The 25911-nt window shown below is 59.5% G+C and overlaps 2 protein-coding genes across 2 annotated transcripts in view; both read left to right on the top strand.

The window, feature by feature from the left end:
* Positions 1-10851, top strand: part of FAM178B (family with sequence similarity 178 member B) — an 89297-nt gene extending 78446 nt beyond the window's left edge. Inside the window, exons 14-16 of the mRNA XM_035001715.1 lie at positions 7862-7939; positions 8248-8400; positions 9713-10851. Coding sequence (XP_034857606.1) covers positions 7862-7939; positions 8248-8400; positions 9713-9742 — 261 coding nt within the window. The 3' untranslated portion in view covers positions 9743-10851. The remainder of the gene's footprint in view (positions 1-7861; positions 7940-8247; positions 8401-9712) is intronic.
* Positions 10852-14305: 3454 nt separating this feature from the next.
* On the top strand, positions 14306-24868 carry SEMA4C (semaphorin 4C). The gene is made up of 15 exons (XM_035001714.1): positions 14306-14524; positions 17341-17489; positions 18956-19104; positions 19459-19521; positions 19705-19803; positions 19900-19996; positions 20123-20239; positions 20335-20486; positions 20574-20749; positions 21066-21210; positions 21310-21532; positions 21668-21780; positions 22701-22858; positions 22936-23006; positions 23135-24868. Exons 1-15 carry the CDS (start codon positions 14337-14339, stop codon positions 23962-23964), a joined length of 2730 nt encoding a protein of 909 aa, XP_034857605.1. The 5' UTR covers positions 14306-14336; the 3' UTR covers positions 23965-24868.
* The last annotated feature ends 1043 nt before the right edge of the window (positions 24869-25911 follow it).

Genomic DNA, 25911 nt, shown 5'->3' with positions numbered 1-25911 from the left:
TGGAACAGCCCATCAGCCTCAGCTGGACCAGGAGCTGAGCAGTGGCGTGAAACCTCTCTCTGCATCTCTCAGCTCTGCCCTTTGGTGTATTCCCAGGCAGGCTTTCCCTGCTGGTCCTGAGAAACTCCAGGCTATGTCCTTCCCTCAGCAGCCCTAGGGAAGTGGGGAAAAGAAAGATCTTTTATCCTAGAGTCCTAACCAGAATCCCAGAGTTGAGTCTCATTGGCTTGGCTTGGATCATATGCTCATCTGTAAGCCAATCAAATCGACAGGCATACAGTGGCCGGCCCGGGTCACATGTCTTCCCCCAGAGTCAGGGCTGAAGTCACCACCATGGAGTATAGGGAATCGGGGGCTGCAAGACTCTTGACAAAGGAGGGGGCAGGATCCTGGGTACCCAGAAACCTTGGATGCCCATAGCCTGGTCTGTAGCCATGGGCAATGGCCCTATGCTGTGATATCTATAGGAATTATAAGGACTCAGTGCTTTCCGGGGTCCTCCCATGCCAGTACACCAGGAGACCGTTCAGGGAGTGAGAAAGATAAGAAAGAGAAGAAGCCATTGCTATTGAGGAAATGGCTTTTGAGGAAGCCAGTACTCTCCATAGGCTCTCCAGCCCCGGGAGGGTGCCCATGCCCACACCCTGGCTGGTTTCAATGGGTCCGTCCAGCACCAGCACCCACATACTGATGTGTTCATGCACAGCCAGTCCTAAATTCTCAAACATTTGCACTGAGAATCTGGTCCCTCTCTGGGTAGTCGGCAAAGCTGGGCTTCCGGTCCAGATCCCCCTGTGGTCAGGGTCTCTAGTCCCAGCTGGAGGAGCAGGAAGAGGCAGCGAGTGCTGATTTGTCATCTCCCCTACCCCCCACGGCCAGCAGGAAGCCAGAAAGGAAGGGTGGGCTGGGTGGGAGCACTCTAGCAAAGGTTTGCCTGCGACCCCTCGTTCCTCCCACCAGCAGACACAGGAATGGATCAGATGCTCTGAGATAACCTCCCTGCAGCAGATCCACAGAACTAAAACCCCTCAGCCTTCCTGCCTTTGTCCCAGCTCCATCTCTTTCCCATCCTCGCCCCACTGTGCCAGGGCCTCCTCGTTCCCTCCTCATCCTCAGTACCAAGAGCAGGGGCCACGGCTGCGCAGGGGTCATTCCCAAGTTTGAGATAAAGCTTAAAAGAAAATCTCTTTGTCTGTCTGGAGTTCAGGGTCTGGAGTCTCTGAACTCACTTTGTCCAGGCATCTGGAAGTGCAGGTACAGGGCGCACCTTCTGCAGGATGGGAGCCGGCGGGCCCGTGCTGGGCCTTCGAGGTCCCTCAGCAGGCTGCATGGATGCTACCTACCTGGCCGCCCAGATGGGACCCAAGAACCAACTTCCTCGCCAGCGGCTGAGCCAGAAGTCCTGTTCCTTTGCAGACTCTGCCAGCCTGTCTCCCATCACCCTCGATTGGCCTCATCCCTAGTCCATGTTGAGGGCTCTACCCACCCCCGTGCCCAAACAGGCACTTTCATTTACAGAATTAAGTGTCTGGCCTTGTGAGCCGGAGGGTAAGTGTGGCAGGCCCTGCCTGTGACATCTGCTCCCTGACCTCTGTGCTCTGTGCCTTCAGGGAGCCTGGGCTAGGGAGAGGCCTTGTGTCACCATCTCATTTCCTAATTATCGGTCGTGCATCCTTGTCATCTTCTTGCGAGGACTTCCGGCCGATGACCCGTCCTGGTCAGAGTCTCCTTTATGGGCACAGGGAAGAAATAGCGTCCTAGAGATGATGGCAGGTGCCACACTCCAGGACGGGTCTCCTCTCATCTTGTGTTCTGTGGCCATAACCAGTGGGACGAGGTCTGGCTCTCTCCACCAGCCTGAGGCTCTTGGCCTGGGGCCTCCAAGTAGCCCTACCTCAGGATTACTCATTACTAATTATTGTTGTTGTTATTTGCCTATCCTGTGGCAGAGTACCATGCCCTTGGAGCTCAGGCTTGGGGCCCCACTCGCCCTCCTAGGGGCGCAGCCTCATCCTCTCTATCCTGCCACTGATAGGCCCTTGGGCCTCTGCTGGGCAGTGCAAACGGAGCTTGTTCCTTCTGAAAGAGGGTGTCTCCAGTTAAATGCCCTTTATGGAAAATACATACACACACACACACACACGGAACTTGTTAAGCCTTAGGGAGAGAGTACAGACATCTGCTTCAGACCTAACCCTTATTGGAGATGGTCATGCAGTCGGGATCTCTCCAAGCTCAGCTTCCACATCTGCTCTAAATGAGAATCATTAGGCCTCTCTGGGAGCCCTGCTGGGTCGGCGCACTGTGAAGTGGTACTGTAGGTTTAAATTTGATTTTTAACAAAAAAAAAGAAAAGAAAAAGAATTCATGGAGGCCTCGCTCTAGCCTTGGGTCTGAAATGTGCCAAGGCAGACAGACCAGTGCTGCTCCAGTCTCCCCCGGCCCGGACTGGCTCTAGAGCTGACCCTCAGCATGTGTGCGTGCATCTGTGTCGGACAGAAACAAAACCCTTGAGCGGACCCACGTGCAGAATTCTCCCCCTGGAGTCCATCGGCAGGCCCTCTGGACAGGGCTAAGAGCAGCCCAGCCAGATTGTGATTGAAGGCAGGGCCCCCCCCAACCCCAGGCAGTCACTCCCCCAGGGCCTGTGAGCATGGAAAGGTGAAAGCAAAGGCGGCTGCTTTGGGTCCTGGCGTCCCAGGCGGGGAGTGGGCACCTATAGGCCTGCAGGGCCAGCATCCTGAGCAGAAGCCCCTTGGGTCCAGCAGCCAGGCCGGGAAGGCCATGTCCTTTGGGTGAGTCTTGGTTTTCCCCAGCAGGTGTTCCTGAGTCAGCCTTTGCCCACGCCACCCCCCATAGCCCCCACCCCAGCAGCTGCCCCAGAGCCTGGCTGAACCTGCTCCCACAGGATGCCCACCCAGCCTGGCAGCTTCCAGGGAAAGGGCTTGGTTTGGAGACTTGCCTGGGGCAAGCCTGGATTCTTGGTCATGACCTGAGGTGGGAGAAACCATCGTGTTCCGGCCAGAGCAAGTGACTTCCTGGGAGATCCTCTGCCTCCTTCTTTCTGCCCTATTTTCGCGTAAATAACCCAGGCCACAGCCTGCTCCCTTGGCATTAGCTAGAGGGGAATTTTCTAAAGGATGAAGTGTCTGGGAAATGTTCACCCTTTTTCCCTTCTTTCTTATGACGAAAGTGCTGCATACAGAGCCTTGGCTGGTGGTTCCTGGGGTCAGAACTAGCTGGGCCAGGAAAAGGAGACACTGACCTTCCCCTCCTCCTCCCGCCTCACAGGGTGACAAGCCCTATCTCTCATCCTCGTCGTCCTTCCCCAGGGGGAGGGCAGGGCTTTAAGGCTCCAGAGCCGGGAGGGAGGCATCCAGCACAGAACTTCCCAGAAAAGTTGGCCTGCCACACTCTGGGGAGAGACCCAGAAAATGAAAGCTGCAGGCCTCGCTGGCAGGGGACGGTTTCGTCTTGTCAGCATTGGGTGCAGGCTTGTCCCACTCCTCGCCCTCACCCTCGGACTCTGCCTTTCCCCAAGTTGCTGCCTGAGGTTTCCGGGGCTCCCTTTTCCACAGGGGCTTCCCAAGCCCCCGCTGACACCCAGTGGGAGAAGAGTTGGGCAGCCTGGGGCGCCTGGGTGGCTCAGTCGTTAAGCATCTGCCTTCGGCTCAGGTCATGATCCCAGGGTCCTGGGGTCGAGCCCCGCATCGGGCTCCCTGCTCAGTGGGAAGCCTGCTTCTCCCTCTCCCATTCCCCCTGCTTGTGTTCCCTTTCTCACTGTGCCTCTCTCTGTTAAATAAAGAAATAAAATCTTAAAAAAAAAAAAAAAAAGTTGGGCAGCCTGCACTGGTGGGGGCCCATTTCTCAGACAAGATCCGGAAGGCCTGAGAAGCATAGCACCCCCGCACCCCAACCCCAAGGAGTGTCTCTGCGCTACCCTTTAACCCTGAAGCCACACTGACTTCTACCCCCTCCCGACACCCATGACCCTGGGGACTTGGAAGGTGCCTCAGGCTGAGGAGAGGGCCACCTTGCACTTCCCTCTGTGGAGGAAATGGGAGCAGGCAGGGGGCTTGGGCCTCTCCGTCTACCAGCCCAGCTGCTGCATGGCCTCTGCCCGGCTTCCCTTCCCCGTCTTGAAAGGGAAGACAGAGCCCCGTGTCTCTGTGGTGCCAGCTGGGACAGGAACGGGCTTGCTGAGCTCAGGAGCCGGCCACAGCGCGACTGGAGCAGGAAACGCAGCTCCCACAACCTGGCTGTTTACTTTGTGTCCCCCGGGAGTGGCCCGCTCTCCCGACTGCTGCTGGTGCTCTGGGCCTGCCTCTCAGAGGAAGGAGGCTCGGGTGCAGCCCCCTCCTAGCCAGAGCCCCAGGTTCTGCTAAATGTCTGCTTCTCGGACCTTCACAAAACAGGGCAAGGGAGAGGAGTCTGAGGGAGGGTGGGGTTCACAAGAAGACTTGCGGGCACCCAGTGCCACCGTCTGTCCGGTTGTCTGGATGAGATCGGATGCTCTCTTACCTCTCCTCAGTGCTGGGGCCATGGGTCTAGGGGACGGATGCGAGAGGACCACATGGGCTGGGCACTTCCCATGTAGTACGGAACCTTTTTTTCCCCCCCAAAAGTACTACTGTAAAGACTGCTGTTTTTGTGGGGATTTCTGTGCACAGATGGAACTATATCCCCCTAAGTTGGATCAAAGTCTTCCTTAAAGAGAGAATCATTAGGCCTCTCTGGGAGGCCTACTAAGGGCCTCCCCTCACTTAGGCCCAACTCCAGGGATCACCCTTGAGGGCAAGGAAAAAAAGTGCCCTCAGCCTTCCTTGTAGGTAGTGGGCAAGGTTTTCTTCCCCCTTGGGGAAATACAGCTGGTAACGCGGTTCACAGGGATTTTCTTCAGAACGATCATTTCCTTCTTGCTATTCCCGCCCCCCTGCTCCCCAAAACACACATTCAGAATAGTTTCCCTGGGATTTTCCCCCTGGACTCAATGATGGGAATCAGCGTTAAGAATGAAGTTGTGAAACCCGCAGTCCCGTAGTCCCTGGGCCTGCTGCTTTTTTTCTCAGTAAATCCGCACTGCACAAATTTTCCTCCAGGGCATTCCTCAGATCCTGGGCGCATCTTCCCCACGCCTCCCATTTAGGAAGATAGATTCTGCCCCGGGGTGGGGGTGGGGGGCGAGGGGGCGGTGGTGCCTGAGACCCCCAGGGACAGAGATTGGCCTCTGTACCAATCCCAGGGTGGCTCTGAAGTCCCTTTTAGCCCCTGGCTTTGTACACAGCACAGGGGTCTCTGAAATGCAGAAATCTCTCAGGTGCCTCTCCGGGCCTTCCTCTGACCCACCCGCTCTATGGCCCCTAGATATGTTCTTGGGCGTCTCTTGCCACCATCACCTCTTGATAGCGGCTTGCTCAGGGCCCTCTCAAACAGGGGCCTGGGTCCTAAGAGTGCCGCTCCTTTTCAGGGTCACGTCTCTCTCCCTTGCTCCCGCACCCACCCCAAACCCAAGAGGTTCAGTCAATTATAACTAGTATTGTCCCGCTTTAAATTAACTTTTTAAAAAACTTTAATTGTATTCAGATTATACGAGTAAAGCACACACGTTGTAGAAAAATAAGCTTAGAAAAGATGAAGGATGTCCTATAGTCCCTTCTGTCAGAGACAGCCACATTTTCATTCTGGTGGTATTCCATCCCAACTGATTCTAGGGGCCTCCTTCCGGGGGGGTGGGGGGAGGTCTGTCCCCCACACCCCAGTCTCTCTGCTCAAGAGCCCTGAACGATCTCCACAGCCCACTGTCCAGGCCCTCTGGGGCCAGCCCGGTCCTCAGGGGGCCCCCTCCCTCCCCCCTGCCCCAGCTTAGCCAGCTACCTGGTGGTCAATCCCCCAAGGTGCCCTGCCTGTTTCTTGCATCAGCCCTAGGATCTGTCTGATGGTGTAATCTTGGCCCTGCCCCCACCCCCACAGGGCCATCTTCACCTCAGATCCTGCTGTTCCTTTGAGGCCGGGCTGGGCTTAGTCACTTCCTCCCTGAAGCCTTCAGAGCTGCACTTCACCCCCTCCCCCACCAAAAAAAAAAAAAAAACCCTAGAAGGACCCTTTCTCTTTTTGGTCCATGGGGAAGTTGAGATTCAGTACTCGTTGACCAAATGACTGCCTTTCTGAAGTATCTTCGAACGTCTAAGTGTTTGTGGCTGTGTCTTAGGACAGAACGGCGTCTGGCTCACAGGCCTGTGCCTGCTTTATGAGGGCGGGGGTCGGGGGGGTCGGGGGCGGGCTGGGCGGTAGCAGCTTTTTGCCAGGACTGCAGAGTGAGAAGGGGTTCTGAGTGCTGTGGACCTCCTTAAGGCAAGGCCAGGCTGGGGAAGGGGAGCCTGGGGGAAGCAGCAGGTTGCCAGCAAGCCAGCTCACTGACAAGCCAGCCCAGCTGGGGGACTCAGGCCTAGGCAGCTGCAGGATCCGACAGGTGCTGCTGGCTCAGGAACAGGCTCTTGCCCAACCTGGGGCGGCACTGCTTGGAGGCACGCCGGTGGTCCCCTAGGCTTCCTGCCCTGCGTCTTCCGCCAGCCCATCCTGGCCAGACTATGGGGTCAGGCCGCCTGTGGCCTCGGCTGTGGTGCTGAAGAGCAGGCTGGGTCCTGGGCAAGACAGGTGCTGCCGGGGGCGGGGGCGGGGGGGTGCGGTTCTTCCCGTCTCAGGATTTTGCACCGAGGTATTTTGAGTTCAGGAAGATCGTATTCCAGAGTAGCATGTCTGATGCCCTCAAAAACGGTTCTGGCTTCTGCCCTCAGGAGGCTCCTGGGTCTGTGCAGAGGGGCTGCTGCTGTTTCTGGATGGTAGGGGCACAGGGGAGTCCTGGGCCGGTTCTGAGCTCCAGCCCTGTTACTACCATGCATCAGCCCTGCTGGCCTTCTCTGGAGCTCGCCTCTCCCATCCCAGCGCGGCCTCAGAGCTAGTTATCTGCAACGGGCACAGCGGTGGGGTGTTTCCTGCCACCCTCCCTATCTTAGACATAGGAGTCTGAAGGGGACAAGGCGGCAGGCACGTCTAAGTGGAGGAGTTCAGAGTGCCGGGAGCAGGCTGCCTTTCACGGCAGACGCCACGCCTGTCTTTGAGGGTGCTCCCCTCCCCGTGCCTCGCTTTGTCTGGATAGTCCCATCAAAGAATGGGTGCCAAAAAAAAAAAAAAGAATGGGTGCCAACAGAGTTCCAGGGCACCCTGGGATCCAACCATTCCCTGAGCAGATGGAATTGGCCTTTGTCCTGTCTGTACCCCTCAGAATGTCAAGGCGGCAGAGCAAGGGTATGAGTTGGAGGGTAAGCGTGCAGATGCTTAACCGAAGCCTCTCCTCTCTTCACTGGCCTCCTTGCGTCAACACGGTTTGACTGTCCACACAGGGCTGCACATCTGTCTGTGCAAGGGGTTTCCTGCCGAGGAGCAAGCTGGGCACCCGGGGGCCATGTCCCACCCCCCCCCCCCCCCCCCGAGAATCGTGGCACCTGCTACGGGTGCCTCAGGGAACAGAGCGGGACCACAGACACCATGCAGAGGTGAGAGTGGACAGGCCCTTCTCCGCAGCAGGCTTTCTCTGCTGGGCCTCCGGGACAGGCCTAAGTGACAGGATGGGTTTCTGGATGGCAGAGTTTTCTTCTTTTTCTGAACGAAGAGAGGACAGTCATCCATCAGAGGGAGGGTTCTGAGTGAGGGGGTCCACAGCCCTCCATTAGGACACCTCCCTAGAAACTGTGCCTGGAAGCCCAGCGGTGGGCTGAGTCCCTGTCCCGGGCCGCCGGGCCTGTGAGCACGGAGGCTGGAGGTGACGGACTTAGGGGAGCCTGTCTCTCCGTGTTCCCTCCAGGCCTGCTACCTGTGCCACAGCTTGCTGACGCTGGCCGGGGTGGTGGTCAGCTGCCAGGACATTACTCCAGACCAGTGGGTGAGTCTCCCAAGAGGCAGAGATGGAGGCCAGCCTGCTGTCAGGAGCTGCAAAGAGTGGGAGGCTCTGAAAGACGTGGGCCTAGGGGAGCCAGGCTCCCTCCTTCTCCCAGTGTCCCGCGAGGCATTCCCAAGGGATCCTGACCCGACCTCCCAGCGGCTGCCCTGTTCCTCTCCTCCCTTTCCTGCCCGACTTCTGAGCAGTCATTCAAATCCATCCCTCTCTTGCTCTGATTTCTTTCCCCCTCCTCCCCTTCTGCGGAGGGGCCTGGCCCACGCCACACCTCCCCCCACACCCACACCCCCCAGGGAGAACTGCAGCTGCTCTGTGTGCAGTTGGACCGTCACATCAGCACCCATATCCGGGAGAGCCCGCAGGCCATGCACCGGACCAGACTCAAGGACCTAGCTGCCCAGACCTACATCCGTTGGCAGGAGCTGCTGGCCCATTGCCAGCCCCAGGTGGTGCCTCCCTCTGGGCCCGAGACTTGGCAGGGGAGGGAAGCGGTCAGGTGGGCTGACCAGAGCCGGCAGCACGTCCGCTCCGACTGCAGCTACTGAGCTCCTGACTGGCCCATGGGTGGAGAAGGCAGTGTGGGGGGGTGGAGTGCCACGCAGGACCTTCACATCATGCTCGCCAAGAATCCGATGCCCGGTGCGGGGGTGTCATAAGGGGGAGACAGAGAGGCCAACTCCTGGCCAAATGCAAAGAAAAACTTCGCCCTAGAGAGGAGGAGCAGTGAGCAGTGCCAGGAAGGGGTACCAGAGGGACCAGCTGTCTCCCCTCTGCCCACTTGTCCTGCAGGTCTGAGGCTGGCTTCCTACTCTGTTGGGAGGGACCCTCTCAGCCTGCCCTGGTCCCTGCAATGTCTGGAACGACAACCTCCACGCCCCTGATTCTCTCAAGCTCTCTTAGGGAATAATAGTCATAGCTAATACGTATTGAACAGAGACCACCTTTCTTCACGAATCCAGATAGCTATCCCCATGAGACAGGTCCTGTTACCACCCCATTCTACAGATGAGCAAGCTAACCAGAGTTGCTGAGAGGTTAAATAGCTTGCCCCATCATGAAGGCAGCGTGTAAATGTCAGAACCAGGGCAGAGATCCAGGCTGACTCCTAACCCCTGCTCTGGCAGCCTCTTTTCTGGTCTCTGTCCCTCTGACAAACAGCACCAGCTGCCTTGGGGGCTCTTCCCTCCCCTAGTCCAGAACCCTTGATGGACATAGGCTGGGTCTGGTGAGCATTTCTCCTCCCATCCTCCCAGTGCCCCTCGGCTCCCAACGTGTCTAGCCTCGGCCTTCTCTCTGCTCGTCCTTCCTCCTGTAACCTCTGACTTGGGGCTGACACATTGGCCACAGGCTGTGGCTTGGGTCTCAGATTTCGCAAGTCTCTGAGAAAGCTGGAGAGCAGACCTCACCCTCAATCCCCCAGGAACTAGATCGCACTAGTCTCTGGTGGGAAACAGCGTGTTTGTCAGGAAAAGTGATCTGTGGCCTGGCCAAGTCAGGGGGCAGGCCCCACCTTCCTGTCACACTGCCCTGGGCCTTCAAGCCGCGAGTAGAGGGAACCTGGACAGAGCACTCCTGCGCTGTGCTCAAGTGGCCTGTTGACCTGCCGTGTCCTCTCCTGGACAGGAAGCCACAGGACTCTTGCAGCTCAGCACCGGGCACGAGGAGGCCTGTAGTGGATGTTGACGCTGGAGAGTCACCATCAGGACAGTGGGCACCACCCGGCCCGGGGCCATCGCCCTGTTTTTCTCCTTGCCACAGGCCCAGTACTTCAGCCCCTGGAAAGACTAAAGGAGCAGGGCACGGCTGCTGGTCCCCAGCTCTTGGCTCTGGCAGGAAGCAAACAGGCTTCAAGGAACAGGAGGGAGCAAAGAACAGAGGCCAGAGGAGGACTGGTGTGATGAAGCAAGAGCCTGCCTCCCCCTGACCCCCACCAGGCAACAGATGTGTCTCCCTGGCCCACCCCTCAGCCCTCCTTCCCTCCCAGTCCTCCCAGTCGTCTCCTCTGCCCCAAGGCCTTTGTACCCACTCTCTGTTTTCCCGGGGCCTCCTGGGCCCTCCCAACCCTCCTTCCTCTCTGGCGCTAATGCGAGCTTTCTTTGTGCACACTAAAGTCTTATTTCAGCATCGGTGGTTTAGAAGATTTCCTTCAATGCCTATCCTGAGGGCTCCTGCCCAGCGTCCAGTTTCCTGACATCTCTGCTGGTGCTGGGCTGAGTTCCCACCTCGGACAGTCATGTGACCTGGGCCTCTTAGGCCCCACCCCCTGCCCCAGAAGGCTGTTTGTAAATCCTGAGGGAGGAGCAGTTACTCCTGTGGCCTGAGAGCTGTCAGAAACCGGGGAGCACCAATAGGGAGCATTTGTTTGGACCCGGTCTGGAACTACGCCCCCGCCACTCACTGCCCTCACTGGGGAGGATCCAGAGTGAGCTGGTGGGTCAGGGCTGTAATTACACTTAGTTCGGTGTATCACTGAGTTCTGAAATCAACTCCCCAGACTTAGAAGTGGGGTGGGGTGCCAAAAGACAGTTCTGGATGCTTTCCCTCAGCCTTGCTCAGGATTGGTTTGGTGGGCCCTGATCCTTAATGAAGTGCTGGGTATCTTTGACCTGCCCCCCCTTGAGAAGCGTGTGGGCCCTGTGCATCACTGGGGAGATCCCTGGGTATCCCCATTCTCTGTCTACTTCTCCAATCCCAAGAATCCATTTTAGCGTCAGGCTTCTCCTAACTCTGGGTTGGAAGAGGGTTTTGCAGGGGCCGTAAGAGGTGGAAGTAGCAGAGGATGACCCTACACCCTTGGCCCGGGCCCACTCCTCAGCTCAAGCCGTGTCTGCCGACGGAGCTTCACCATGGCTGGTGCTTACGACTTTCTGTGTTTATGTGCCCCTCTCCTTTGCTCTCATGCCACAGGGGTAGGGTAAGGCAGGCTAACTAGGAGAGAGACTCCCCCCAAATAAAGGACCTTTAGGACAAGTGGCTCAATTTGCAGAACTGAAGGGTAGCCCATCACTTCCTGGGCCTGTCTTATTTATTTGTTTGTTTGTTTGTTTTGTTTTATTTAAGTAGGCTCCACACATGGAGCCCAACGCAGGGCTTGAACTCATGACCCTGAGATCAAGACCCGAGCCGAGATCAAGAGTTGGACGCTTAATCGATTGAGCCACCCAGGTGCCCCCTGGAGCTGTTTTAGACACAGCTGCCTCCCTCGCCCAGAAGTCTGGGAGCTGAGGGCATCTATAATTCAGAGGGCATGAGCACACGGCAGAGTGCTGGGTGCCATACGGGTTTTTGCCCTGCCGTGCTCCCTTTGCCAAGTGAGAGGTGGAAGAAGTCCTAGGCCAGGGTGACTTGGATGCCCAGGTGACTTGACCGAGAGTTCTGGTTTCTGTTCCTGGCCACATCACAGGGCCTCCTGGCTGGGGCACCACTGAGGCCCCAGTGGCATCAGGTAGGCCTGAGATCGTCTGATAAAAGAGCGAAGGCTCTGGTGAGCCAGCCTTCTTCACCTCCCTCCAGGCAGCTCCTGCTTCTGACACTGCACATCCTGACAGTTAATCCTCAGCTCTTCAGTTTGCTCTGGAAACCTGGAAATCACCTTTGAAATTTCCCCTCTTTGTTCTCACTGCCAAGGGCAGAGAGGGAGTAGGGAGGCCTAAGAGGCCAAACTGGGGAGTTTCCAGTTCTCGAAGCTGCCCCTTCGTGGCTCTGAGAAAGAGATCTATGCGGTCTATCACCATAGACATCTGGGGCCCTTCTCCCCAGTCCTGGTCCTTGTGCACTGACCCCTCCTCCCCTGTGCCCCAAACACACTCATCCCCAAGAGGGAAATCGATACCAAGGAGAAAGGAGGTGTTGGTGACTCTCAGTCCCTCCAGAGACCTAGCTGTAACCTGAGCAGAGGGGTGCGCTTCGAGGTCACCCAAGGGCGTCCCCTATCCCCTGGGACATGTAATGGGCCCTCTCTGGAACTGGCTGGGAGCTGACCAGATGGCAAACTGGTCTGGGACCAGTTAAAGACTCAGTCTCCTCTAGGCCACGAATTCCACAATGGTCCTGGCAGCTGCACCACTTGCCCTTTCCAGATCCTTAAGCTCCTGGGAAAAGGCTGAGGGCTATCCTCACTGAAGCCACTGGAAACGCAGCATCCGGGGCTGGGATGACGGATGTTTTCCTGCTTCCTTTTGGTGATGGTGGCAGGGAGGGGCTGGGAAGGGAAAGGCTTCCCAGGTGGACAGCTTTGATAACTCTCCTTTAGGAGGAAGTAGAGGAAGTCCTTTTCCTATGCCCCGCTCACCTCGGTCCCCAGGCCCTCAGAAAGATCCCTGAAGGGTGGCTGACCCAGGCTTTCTCATTTCCCCCGCTGTGGGCTGACAACAGCTCCCGGATCCTTTGGGAAGTTGGCCAGGCAGTGCTAGCTGGAGAATCCCAGGGTGAACCCTGGGCTCCACTCTGGTCCGAAAGCTGCCTTGCAAGAACTAGGGGTGAGGAGCTCAAATCAGGGACACCATGGCACATGACCAATGTCGTGGGGGAGGGAGTGGGGGCTTGCCTTTCAGATAAGACTCCTGGGCCCATCTGTAGGGACTGGCCTGAGCTGAGCTGCCAGTGGACTCTTGGAGAACCTCAGAAGGCATTTAGCATATCTGGGTCTTTCCTTGACTTGGCCACAAGCAGGTGAGCAGGAGGGCCTGTTAGGGCCTAAGGCCTGAAGCATGGGTACCTTAAATAGAATATGCCAGACAGGCCCTAGAGAGACATGACAGGTACAGGAGACTTTTCTTCTTCTTCTTCTTCTTCTTTTTTTTTTTCTTAATTTAAAACCCAGGAATCCTCATTTTTGACCGGTTGTGCTTTTATTAAAAAGTATGAATCATGAGCAAGTAGTCATGCAGGAAACTTTATCCTCTGCCCACCCACCCATGGAAAAGGCCAGTGCTGGAAATGAACAGAACACAGCAGGAAATGAGTGAAGGTAGAAAAGGGGAGGAGGGGTGGGGGGAGCTGCAGCCTTATCTTGGAGGAGCATTTGAGAGGGAAGGGCTCCCGGAGTCTGTTAGCAGGAACAGAGAAGCCTGCCATAACGTACAGAAGACTGTCCCTGCCAGTGAAACCAAACCACCTTTTGAAACTTTCCACTGGGGCCATCTTGCAGGTGGAGCCAGGAGCTCAAGTCTCTGCCTGGTGGGGGTGGGAGCGGAGGTGAGGAAAAACAGCAGGAAACGAGCTGTTTAGGGCTTAAAGGTTGTCCAGATGCACTCTGACTTGGTGCAAAGACAGAATTGGGAGTCCCAAGACCTGATTTAACATTCTGACCTTGCTAATTATCTACGTGCCTTTGAGCAGGTTGCTTCATCCTTCTGAGACGCATTTTATCTCTAAAATCAGAGACACAATACCTGCCCTTTTTTTTTTTTTTTAAGGTTTTATTTATTTATTTGACAGAGAGCACAGGCAGAGGGAGCCTCAGAGGGAGAGGGAGAAGCAGGCTTCCCGCTGATCCCAGGACCCTGGGATTATGACCTGAGCCAAAGGCAGATGCTTAACCCACTGAGCCACTCAGGCACCCCATACCTGCCTTTTGAACAGTCGTCATGAGGAATATGTGAGGAAATGTATGTGAAGGCAGGTTGCAAAGTCTAAAGCAAAGAACAAATATTGAGCATCCGTTTACCTCCACTTAAAAAGACGCAGGGTCTAACCTGGAGGAGGGGGGTTACACCCATCTCCCTCCCAGCCCGCTGAAGCACAGAGCCTTCCCTGCCCACCCCATGCTGTTAACTGTCTTGCCCTCTATCTCCAGCATCTCCAAGACCACAGCTTTTTTTTTTTCCCCCCCTCTGGTGGAAAGGAGCTGGGAAATGTGGCTTTGGCCAGTGCGGGAGAAGGGGCCTTTATGTGTACCAGCAAAGACCCAATTGTTACTGAATCCAAACTGGGCTGCTTTTCCCAATTATCTCCACTACTCTTCTGGTCTCCATTTTCAGATGCCAAGTTTTAACTCAGAACAAAAGCTCCTGTCGGGACTGATTTATAATCCAGATCTGCTGATGGGGGCCCTCCACTGTTCCTCCCCTCCAGGACTGCACCCGCTTAAAGTTACCACCAAAGCCTCGGGGCTCCAGTCTCTTTATCTCTGTCATTTGCCCCTAGCCAAGAGGAGGCATCCGTATCTGGGTGCTGATGGGGCGGCTTCCCTGGGGTTTGTCCACCTGCCCCAGCTCCAAGGACCAGCTGGCAAGGTCCACCCCAGCACGGCCCCAGCGCAGGAGGCCAGAGCTACAAGTGACTTCTAGGAGCTGCTGTGGGCGGAGGCAGGCGGTTCTAAAAGGTGGTAGTTCTCCACCGAGGCTTCCCCTCAGCCGCTTTCATCTGAACATTAGGGCTCATGTCACTTGTTATTCAGCCTTCCAGTGGCATCAGAAGGAGTCATTTCTTGGGGGCAGGCTCTGTGCAACAGGAGTCTCCCGGAGGGTTGTCTTCACCGGGAGTTGGGCAAGGGCGCTGCTGTTCCTCCGTGTGGAGCATGAAAAACAAGGAGCAGACTCTCCGGAGATTAGTGGGTCTTCCTGGCTGGTAAGACCCGTTCCAGTATGACTGCGGGGCGGGGGGGGGGGGGGGGGCAGTGGGCGTTGCGGCCAAGAAACGAAGCAGAATTTCGGGCCAAAAGATAGACCCACTCTGGTCCGCCCCGAAAAGGAGCCTCGGTTTCCCCGGCACCCCTCCCTCGGACACTCGCCCCGAGGTGGTTTGCCCGCGTTGGTTCCAGTAATTGCAGCGTGGGGAGCTCCTCAGCCCCATTCCCGAGCCCAGCCGCCCAGCCCGAGGTTGGCCTTGGGGGACATTTCGGAAAGACCGGGTGAGTCCGATCCCCCCCGCCAAGGCAATGCCCGGAGTCCCTCCCCCGCCCCACCTCCCGGCGCTGTGGCGCAGACCGCGACTCAGAGGCACGGGGCGGCAGGGCGCGGGGAGGGGCGGGGGTCCGAGCCCGCCGGCGGGGAGCTGGGGGGCCGGCGGGTCGCGGCGGGTCGCAGCCCCCTCCTGGGCCGGCCTTCGCGTCCCGCCCCCGGCCTCCGCTCGACCCCCCCCCGCCTGACGTCAGGTGGGAGGGGGCGGAGAGCGGCGGCAGCGCTGGAGAAAGAGCCGGCACCCGGCGCGGTGGCGCGGGGAGCCCGAGCCCAGGGGCGCCGAGCCGAGCCGGGACCGAGGGGCGGTGGCAGAGGGGACAGCGAAGGAGGGCGGGCGGGCGCGCGCAGGCCGTCGGCGGCGCGCGGGTAGGGGCGGACCGTGATCCGAGCCGAACGCGAGGGCGGCGCCCAGGGATTCAAGCCGCGAAGAAGAGGTGAGTGAGGCCAGGGTTGCGCGGGGCGGGAGCACCAGGGCTCCGGGGCCGCCGCTTTGTCCCCCGACCCGGGCAGGGGCCGCCGCACGCTCGAGGGACAGGGTCTGGGGGTGCAGGGAGGGCTAGCGGCGGGGACAGCAGTTCGTCCGAGATCCTTCCTGCGCCCCCCGCGGGCTGCCTGGCGGGGGCTCCTGAGCCGGGCAAGCAGTGCCCGCAGCCATAGCGTCCGGAGGCGCGGACTGGTCTGGAAGAGCGGGGCCGAGGGGGGCGGGGGGTCCCCCGTGCTGTCGGGTCGGCGGCCAGGATCCTCTCCAGGCCCCCGAACTGCCCCCGGCTCCCCCACCCCCGACGGAAAGTTTGGGGCGGGCTTGGACTGAGGCCGATGTTGTGGGATCGGATTTCCCTGCCGCGGGCCCCCGCCCGCCCGCTCCGCCGGGGAGGCGGGTTGTCCTGGAAAGCCAGGCTCCCGACCCGAGCCTGGCCGCGCAGTCCCTGGCGGGAGCGCCCGCCCTGCAGCCGCGGAAGCGCCGTTCGCGCCCCGCCGCTCGCGGTGGGCGAGGGTGGGGGGCGCACCTCCGGGGCCCCGCGCTCCTCCAGCCCCCACCCCTCCGGCTGCCCCTGCTTCCCCGCCCTGGGAGGAGCTGGGGGTGGGGGCATCGCCGTGCTGGCCGATTCTCGGAGCGCGCCGCGGGGTCCGGCCGGGGTCTAGGGTAAGGGGCAGAGGGAGGGCTGGGGGTGTGTTGTGGGGGAGGGAGGGGTGAACGTATCCCCAGCGCCCCCCCCGCCCTTCCAGTGCTGGGGTATTGGGCCGACAGGGGGCGTCCGCCGGCCGGGCTCGCCACGCTCCCAGCGCCGCCGCTTTGTTTGCATTCAAATCCCGGGAGCTGGGGGGAGGGGAGAATTGGGGGGGTGACCAAGGACGGTCTTGGCGGGGACCCTTTGTTTTGGGGTGAGCAGGTCCCCAGCTTCTGTGTCTCCGTACCCGGCACTGGAGTTCTGGGGCAGTGCAATTAATCCAGATGGCTTGCCCAGGCCGGGGTCCCGGGGCGCAATCCCTGAGTTGGGAAGATTCGTCAGACCCGGGGGGAGCGCAGCAGGCGCCGGCCCTGCACAGGGCGTCCCCCGCGGTCCGAGAGGAATCCCTTTCGCGCTCCCCACCCGCCCCTCAGCTCCCCCCGCCCCCGCCTGAGAGCTGCTCGCCGGGAGATCCCTGATTAGACCGGAGCCAGCCCTGTTGTCCCGCCGCCCCAAAGCCCGAAAGCTAGTGTCTCCTAGGAGGCTGTGCGAGGAACAGGATGAGGCCCTGGTCATTTCCACGCCCATCCCACCCACTTCCTGCCTCCCGTCTTGGGCAACAAAGGGGCCTCGGGAAGCTGGGCCCCTTCGGCTCCCGGCCCCACTTCAGCCCTGCTGATGTGGAACCGGGGTTTGGGGCTTTGCCTGGCTATTGTCTGCGCTGGGGGAGGGGAGAGGCTGGGGCCAGGACCCCCGCACGGCTGGCTCCATCAAGTCCCCTCCCGGGGGGTGGAGGGGCTTCTGGAACCGCCCACCCACCGTATGCCCCTTCGCCCTGCCAAGGGGTTTGCGTGCCAGAAGTATATCTTGGGGCTGGCTGGAGCCCCAGTGGGGGCAGGTCCTGCTTCCAGAGGTTATTTTAAGAAATCCTCAAATCTGTCAGGCTTGAGTGTGGGGGGAAGGGGTCCCCTTTTAATTTCTTAAACAACTTCCTGTTGAGAGGGAGTGGGTGAGGGCCTGGAGGCCAGAGAAGGTTTCTTGGAGTGTCCACCCCTCCAGCTGACTCAGCTCCTCCCTTTCCTCTGGGGTCCCCACCTCCTTTGGAATCTGTGGGGGCCGAGGCCAGGTGTGTGTGTGGGGGGGGGGGACACCTGGTTCTGCTCCAAGGACTGGGTAAGTGGGGGGGAATCCAGGAGGCTCCTGGGGAGGCTGATCAGGTCATATGTTCTGTCAGTGCCTCTCGGCATGGGCTTGTGTGGGCCCCCTTCCGGTCTGTTTTCTCTGGCTGTGATTCTGACCCTTTCTTTTCCCCCAGCAGGGCAGCTGGCCTGGAGCTTCGAGCTGGGGCATTTGCCATGGCCCCACACTGGGCTGTCTGGCTGCTGGTAGTGGGGCTGTGGGGCCTGGGCATTGGGGCTGAGATGTGGTGGAACCTGGTGCCCCGGAAGACCGTATCTTCTGGGGGTGAGTGCCTGAAGTCCCAAGGGGGGAGGCCAGGAGGGACTATGGGGAGGTGGGGGGAGAGGAGCGATTGCCCCTAGATCGTGCCGGCTTTATCCTGCTCTCGGGCTCAAAGCCCACCGATGTATATGACAGCTTTCTAAGAAATGAGAATGAGTAGCCCCAGAGTGGCCCCAGGGACCCAGAGCTCATAGTCTTGGGATGGCCCTTCTTTAGATGGTTAGGACCTGTCTGCCACTGTAATGTAAGGAAGAGAGACCGTTCTGTATCATTCTCCCCATGCCTTACTTCTGGAACTAGCACCTGCACTGAGAGCCCACAGAGAGAAAATGGAGCCCGGGTAGGCATAAGGCAGAGTGTTATCACCCCCCTCCCCAAAGTCTTTCTAGCTCTTTGCCCCCAGGAGCCCCTTTATCAACCGTAATAGGCCCCCTCTGCTACCCTTGTGCCCTCTGTTGGCCCTGGATGTGTTTACACACGTGCTCCTGTCGGGGGACAGCAGACCCGACAGCCCTCTGTGCGCGCACACCTGTATTAAGAGGTGATGTCAGGTGTTTGTCTCATCAGTGCACCCTGGGGACCTAGGATGAGCTCACCTCCCGCAGATTCCACTCGGGTGCTAATGAAGCCCTCCCTTGCCCGCCTGTGTGTGGCGCCAAAGACTAAGGCTGGTTTAGGGGGACTCTGAGGATAGGTCAGCAGCTATTTTGGGGGCTGACTTAAGAATTCTGTGACTACATCAGTGTCGTCGTACCTTGCATGGTGAACAGCAACAAGGCTTCCCAGCTCCGAGGCTTCAGTGCCTTCTCTGGTCCCTAGCCTCTGGTTCCCCCTGACCACGCTGGCCTGGCCTCCCAGCCCCAACGCAGTCTCCCATGTCCCCGACTGTCCCAGTGGCCGGCCGTGCTTGGATCTCTGGCCGCCTGGATTTGGGTCCCGCTGCAGTGAAGAGTTTCCTCAGGCAAGCAGAGCTTACAACTTCAGTACATAACTGCTTTGCCGGATCACGGGCTGGGGCCTGGCCAGAGCCTGATGTGGGTAGCAGGCAGCAAAGAAGGAAGCAGCGGAGGAAGCTGGGAGGGGGAAGAGCCCAGCTCTGCAGCCAGAGGCGCTGTTGACCCTGAGAGTGAGGGCCATCAGTCTGATGGCTTCCTCTGGCCGGAAGCTGTGGCTGAGATATCCTTCCTTCCTCCTCACCAGCCCAGATTCGCCGCCTCCCAGGCTGGGAAAGGCCAGGGAGGCTTGAGGGGAGCTGTCAGAGCCAAAAGGCTATTAGAGAAGGCCCTTTATTGCCAGTCAGGGTGCTTAGCTGGCATCTGCTTGTGGGGTGCTGGCCGGCAGCAGGGGTGCTTAGGCCCCGAAGACCACTGTATAGAGGAAGGCTGATTCTGGGGGGAGGAGGATACCTGGAGCCCCAGGAAGCCCTCTGCCCATTCACCACCCTGCTCACTCCCACCTTGTCCCCGCAGAGTTGGCCACAGTGGTGCGGCGGTTCTCCCAAACGGGCATCCAGGACTTCCTGACGTTGACCCTGACTGAGCAGACAGGGCTTCTATACGTGGGGGCCCGGGAGGCCCTGTTTGCCTTCAGCGTGGAGGCTCTGGAGCTGCAAGGAGCGGTGAGAGGTGGGGGAGTGGGAGGCACACAGGTGTGGGGAGAGTGGCAAGACCCAGAGGGGCTGAGCTTGACGAAACTGTCCCCTCAGCCCTGCCTCCCCCACCCTGTTCTTCCCTGTGGAAATCTTGCGCAGTCTCCAGGCCCATCCTCCTAGCAGAGTGGACACGCTGCTTTCCCTCATCTGCAGCTTGGGGGCAGTTTGGGGCTTCCGTCCTCTGTTAAACTCCCAGAGAATGGGGACTATGTGTGCTCACTTGTGGTGTCCCCACGTGGCTGCCACAGGCCATGCATGTGGCAGATACTCCGGGCACATGCTCAGTGTGTACTTGTGATTGACATGCCCCCCTCCCCCCAGATCGCATGGGAGGCACCAGCTGAGAAGAAAGCCGAGTGTATCCAGAAAGGGAAGAGCAACCAGGTGGGTGCTCAGGATACGGCCAGGAGAGCCAGAGCCCCCCCCCCACCCTGTACTTCCGCTGGCCAGGCCTCATGGCGCCTGCTGTCTCCCCCCACCCCCACCCTCTCTCTTTGTCCCAGACCCGTTCTTGGTCCTTGTGTCCCATGTCCCTGTACTCTTAAGTGAATGCCTTTCTCTCCCCAGACGGAGTGTTTCAACTTCATCCGCTTCCTGCAGCCCTACAACACATCCCACCTGTACGTCTGTGGTACCTACGCCTTCCAGCCCAAGTGTACCTACATCGTGAGTGCTGGTTTCCCCACTCAGTCCCCTCCTCTTCCTTCTCTGGACTCCCGGGCCTTTCTGCATCTCCTCCTCATTGTCTCTTCCCTGCCCCAGGACATGCTCACCTTCACTTTGGAGCGTGGAGAATTTGAGGATGGGAAGGGGAAATGTCCCTATGACCCGGCCAAGGGCCACACTGGCCTCCTTGTGGGTGAGTGGCTGTCCCCGTGGCAGGCTGGGGGAGTCTGCCCCCAGAACTTGTTCTCACTGTGGGTCTGCGTGGCTTGAATGTGTCTTCATGTCACTTCTGGCCTGCCTGATCCTCTGTCTCCCACAGACGGCGAGCTGTACTCGGCCACGCTCAACAACTTCCTAGGAACAGAGCCTGTAATCCTGCGTAACATGGGGCCTCACCACTCCATGAAGACAGAGTACCTGGCCTTCTGGCTCAATGGTGAGCCCCGAGGAGCTGGTGTGGAGCCCGGGGGGAGCCATGGGTGAGGGGCCCTGCAGCACCCCCCGCCGCTAACCCTCCTCCCCTTCCTGTAGAACCTCATTTTGTAGGCTCTGCCTACATCCCAGAGAGCGTGGGCAGCTTCACAGGGGACGATGACAAGGTCTACTTCTTCTTCAGCGAGCGGGCAGTGGAGTATGACTGCTATGCGGAACAGGTGGTGGCCCGTGTAGCCCGTGTCTGCAAGGTATGGAGTCCTACAGTGAGTGGGGAGCCCTGGGAGCCCTGGGGGCTCGGCAGGCCTGACCGGCAGTGTCCCCTTGCCATCCGCCAGGGGGACATGGGGGGTGCGCGGACCCTGCAGAGGAAGTGGACCACGTTCCTGAAGGCGAGGCTGGTGTGCTCGGCCCCCGACCGGCAGCTCTACTTCAACCAGCTGCAGGCCCTGCACACCCTGCGCGACGCCTCTTGGCACAACACTACCTTCTTCGGGGTTTTCCGGGCGCGGTGGTGAGTTGGCCAGGAATACTTGGGGGTAGGGAGGAGGTTTGCGGGGTAGGGATGGTTGGTGGGTGCAGGCGTCTGAGTAAAGTCTTAAGTGGTCGGTAGACCAGAAGGCAAGGACGGTGTTGGGCATCTGCCCCTTTCCAAAGCCCCCCCAGGGGAGGTGTGCAGGGCCCTTCCCCCAGTGGTACTTCAGAGCCAACATGACATCGCACACGCCCAGGACTGCTTTGTGGGGGGCCCCGCCTTCCCGGTCCATGCCGCGAGCTAGGGTAAAGTGGGCACGTGCCTCACCCTTGGGGTCCCTCCTTTGCTGTGACAGGGGCGATGTGGACTTGTCAGCGGTCTGCGAGTACCAGCTGGAAGAGATCCAGAGGGTATTCGAGGGGCCCTACAAGGAGTACCGTGAGCAAGCCCAGAAGTGGGGCCGCTATACCGACCCCGTACCCAGCCCACGGCCCGGCTCAGTGAGTCCTCCGGGGCGGGGATGGGCTCCTGCCCGCCGCCACAGTAGCTCTCCCACGTGCTGACAGCTCTCCCCCGTCTTCACCCCCCCTCGCCCCCAGTGCATCAACAACTGGCACCGACGCCATGGCTACACCAGTTCTCTGGAGCTGCCTGATAACACCCTCAACTTCATCAAGAAGCACCCACTGATGGAGGAGCAGGTAGGGCCCCGGTGGGGCCGGCCCCTGCTTGTGAAGAAGGACACCAACTTCACCCACCTGGTGGCTGACCGGGTCACAGGCCTTGATGGAGCCACCTATACAGTGCTGTTCATTGGTACAGGTAGGCACCTGGGGAGGTGGGTGTGGCTGCCGGAAGCTGGGTAAAGGCCTGTGTGTCCGGGGCAGCGAGATCTAGAGATGCCCCAGGGGCCCCCGTGCCCTCTCGTTTATGCCTGTCCTCCCCCAACCCCCACAGGAGACGGCTGGCTGCTCAAGGCCGTGAGCCTGGGCCCCTGGGTCCACCTGATCGAGGAGCTGCAGGTGTTTGACCAGGAGCCTGTGGAAAGCTTGGTCCTATCCCGGAGCAAGGTAGTAGTCAGGCCCCACCCACCGCTGTCCCTACACCTTCCCCAGTCTTTTGCTTGGCCAGGACGGGTGGGGAGGCACTCGAACACACCACACTTAGCTTGGGGAGCGTTCCAGGAAACACGCGTGCGGACGGACTCTGTGCTCGGCAGGCGTTATATATAGCCAGGTCCCCACGGGGCTGTGTTCCCAGAATTGGGCCTTGGCAGCCGCTCTCCACACTTCCTTCAGACCCCTCGAGGTTGTGCTGTTCCTCTGTGACGTACAGCCCCTCGGGTGGTGCCACGGTGGACCAGGCCTCTCGGGCTACGTTTGCTCAGCTGCCCTCATGATGCCGGCTTTCCACCGGCCCCCTAGTCCGGCCCAGTGCAGTCCAGTCCTGGCCTGCACTCCCTTCTGTTTGCCTGAGGTGCCGCTTGCATCCTACCCTTCTTCTGGCCTGTGACTCCCCTGAACTTTCATGTGCTGGCCCTTGACCAACTATTGTGGCTCAGATTGTTGCCCAGAACATGGAATAATGGCAGAAAGTCAGTCCGTGGTCGAAGAAACACAGATTGGCAGTCACCATTCAAACAGAGGAAAACACCTTATGCTCTGCTCGTGCTATTGTGAGGGCTGACGGGCCTAGCGGAAAACACATTTCCTGCACTATTTACGGGAGTGTGTGTGTGTGTGTGTGTGTGTGTGATTATACTTCTCAGCCTCTTGGTTGCACTGTTCCCTGTCTGAGAAGGTCACATCTATAAGGTGCTTAGGATTGCGTCTGGCTTGTAGTAAGCCCTCTGTGCGTTCTTCGGTCCTTCGATTTCCCTCCTCGGAGTTGAGCACTGCCCTCTTCCTCCTCTGGCACCCTTGCCCTCGTGCGCCCATGCCACAGTCTGTCCCAGTCTGGCTGAGCCTCCTGTGCCCTGCTTCTCTTGCAGAAGCTGCTCTTTGCAGGCTCCCACTCTCAGCTGGTTCAGCTGCCCCTGGCCGACTGCGCGAAGTACCGCTCCTGTGCAGACTGCGTCCTCGCTCGGGACCCCTACTGTGCCTGGAGCGTCAACACCAGCCGCTGTGTGGCCGTGGATGGCCCCTCGGGGTGAGTGGGGCTCAGCACAAGGGTGAGGGCAGGGTGTTTGGAGGCCCAGTGCCCATGGACCCTGCTTCCCCAACCAGGTCCTCGCTGATCCAGCACGTGACGGTCTCAGACACCTCAGGCATTTGTAACCTCCGTGGCAATAAAAAAGGTGAGCTGTCTTTTCTCTCCCTCTTCCCCGGTAGGATGGGCCCTGGGCCAGAGCTGGACTAGCTGCATCTCCGCGGGGCCCTGGGTTTCCCATGCTAACTCGGCTCTCCTGTTTTTCTACTGCTGCAGTCAGGCTCACACCCAAAAACATCACCGTGGTGGCGGGCACGGACCTGGTGCTGCCCTGCCGCCTCTCTTCCAACTTGGCCCACGCCCGCTGGACCTTCGGCGGCCGGGACCTGCCCGCGGAGCAGCCCGGCTCCTTCCTCTATGACGCTCGCCTGCAGGCCCTGGTCGTGATGGCTGCCCAGCCCCGCCACGCCGGGGCCTACCACTGCTTTTCGGAGGAGCAGGGGGCGCGGCTGGCTGCCGAAGGCTACCTGGTGGCCGTGGTGGCGGGCCCGTCGGTGACCCTGGAGGCTCGGGCGCCCTTGGAAAATCTGGGGCTGGTGTGGCTGGCTGTGGTGGCCCTGGGGGCCGTGTGCCTGGTCCTGCTGCTGCTGGTTCTGTCACTGCGCCGGCGGCTGCGGGAGGAGCTGGAGAAAGGTGCCAAGGCGGCGGAGAGGACCTTGGTGTACCCCCTGGAGCTGCCCAAGGAGCCCACCAGTCCCCCCTTCAGGCCCGGCCCGGAGACTGATGAGAAGCTCTGGGACCCCGTCGGCTACTACTACTCGGACGGCTCCCTCAAGATCGTGCCTGGACACGCGCGGTGCCAGCCCGGGGGCGGGCCCCCTTCCCCAGCTCCTGGCATCCCCGGCCAGCCCCTGCCTTCTCCGACCCGGCTTCACCTGGGGGGCGGGCGGAACTCTAACGCCAACGGCTACGTGCGCCTACAGCTGGGAGCGGAGGACCGCGGCGGGCTCGGGCACCCCCTGCCCGAGCTGGCCGACGAACTGAGGCGCAAGCTGCAGCAGCGCCAGCCGCTGCCGGACTCCAATCCCGAGGAGTCCTCCGTATGAGGGGACCCCCACCCCGCGCCCCCGCCTCGCAGGGGCAGGGTGCGAGGCGCCGCTCCTCCTTTTGCACACACACCAGCTACCTCAGGGACATGGCGCGGGCACCGGCTCGGCCTGGGACGGAGCCTGGCCGCCACCCGCCCGTCCATGAGGACCTGCTCTGCTCGGCACGGGCACTGCTCCCCAGGACACCAGCCTCCCGGAAGGCCTCTTCCTCCTCTCTGTGAGGGGCTGTGAATCACGGACACGTGGGACCCCAGCAGCCAAAACTTTCCAAGGCAGAAGTTGGAGATGTGGGTGTGTTTGTATCTATGTGTCTGTGTGTGCATGTGTGTGACCTAGTCGTGTGTGTGTGTGTGAATGTGAGAGAGAGAGAGGTCTGTCTGTTTCTGTCAAGTCTTCCCTTGGCCTGGGGTCCTCCTGGTGAGTCATTGGAGCTATGAAGGGGAAGGGGGTCGTATCACTTGGCCTCTCCTACCCCCCCGCCAGTCCCCAGCGTGGGTCAGCAATGTACATATGGGGGTGGGCTGGGCAGGGTGCTGTGCCCCTTTCGGGGAGTCTGGGGCTCTGGGGTGGGCCTGGTCCTGCTCCTAGGGCTGTGAATGTTTTCAGGGTGGGGGGAGGGAGATGGATTCTCCTGTGTGTTTGGGGCAGGGGTGGGAGGGGCCTCCCACTTGGCCCTGGGGTTCAGTGGTATTTTATACTTGTCCTCCCTTAGGGGCTGGGAAAGGTTGTGTGGGGGTGGGGGAGGGAGGAGGAGAGAGGGTGGGCATGCTGTGGATATTGCATATCCTCTCCCAGCCCTAGGAGGAGGGCTCCTAACAGTGTAACTTATTGTGTCCCCGCGTATTTATTTGTTGTAAATATTTGAGTATTTTTATATTGACAAATAAAAATCAAGAAAACAGTTAAGTGTTACTGTGCTAGGGATAAGGCATTTGGGCTAAAACCTTCTGGGCAGGACTAGCCTCACCTCCCCGTGGTTCTGGGGCAGCTGCCCCTAATGTTATCCCTGCGTGCTTGTGCCCCTCTCCAGAGGGGGGATAGCCCAGGCTCCAGCGTTTCCCCACAGTGGTAGCTGTGGGGCTGGGAACCAGACCAGGGCCACAGGCTCTTGGGAGGCAGCTGGCAGCTTTGGGTTCTGGCCAAAAGAAGTTAGGGCATTGGGAGGAAGGCCTGAGAGGAGGGGCCTGCCTTCCCAGAGCTCTGGGAAGGGGAAGTGGGAGTGAGGAGCTAAAGGAGGGGAACTTCCTAGAAAGCTTCAGGTTGTATGGACTGGCTTGTGTGAGGATGTTCCCAACTAGCCTAGGGAGGAAAGTTTACTTCCAGCCTTCTGCCTACGCTCCAGGAATGTTCGTCTTGAATGCTTCAGCAATGTGGAACATGGAACTTGCCCCCCCACCACCCAGTGTGCACCAAGCCACTGTCCTATTAGAGGAGTGGGCACAGGGAGGGCCCAGACTGGATTCTGTAATTCATGTCCACAGACGGAGGCAGTCGTGAAATGGGCTCCCTACATTTGACTGGTCTGGAGGGCCTGCGGTGGCTGGAAGGGGCTGCTGCCCTGCGTGTCCTTAGCTGTAGGAAAGGGCTGTGATCTGCCGACTTCTGGGTACGCTAAGCTTCCATCATGGTCAGTAAACCTCAGGCCCTAGGATGTCTTGCTATATGAAGATTGACCCGGTAAAGTAGGCTCCCACTGGAGTTGGGGAGTTCCGCACAACCCAAGGCCCTATGCTTGCCCTTGGGGCTTATGTGCTCCTAGTGGCAAAAGTTGTGGCCACCTGCCTCCCACGGGTTTTCGGGAAATGGGCAGGAGGCGCTGGAGGAGGAAAGGGGAAGCGAGGTCACTGGGCCTGGGGTGGTGCGGAAAGACGGGGCGGAGGACCTTGGGGCGCGCCCGGCGACTCCCTGCCCTAGGGAAACCGGTGGGACGCAGGGAACCTTGGA

Source organism: Mirounga leonina, unplaced genomic scaffold (assembly GCF_011800145.1).
Source record: "Mirounga leonina isolate KUSES-001 unplaced genomic scaffold, KU_Mleo_1.0 Mir_125, whole genome shotgun sequence".
Lineage (NCBI taxonomy): Eukaryota > Metazoa > Chordata > Mammalia > Carnivora > Phocidae > Mirounga > Mirounga leonina.
This window is presented reverse-complemented; position numbering and strand designations above follow the sequence as displayed.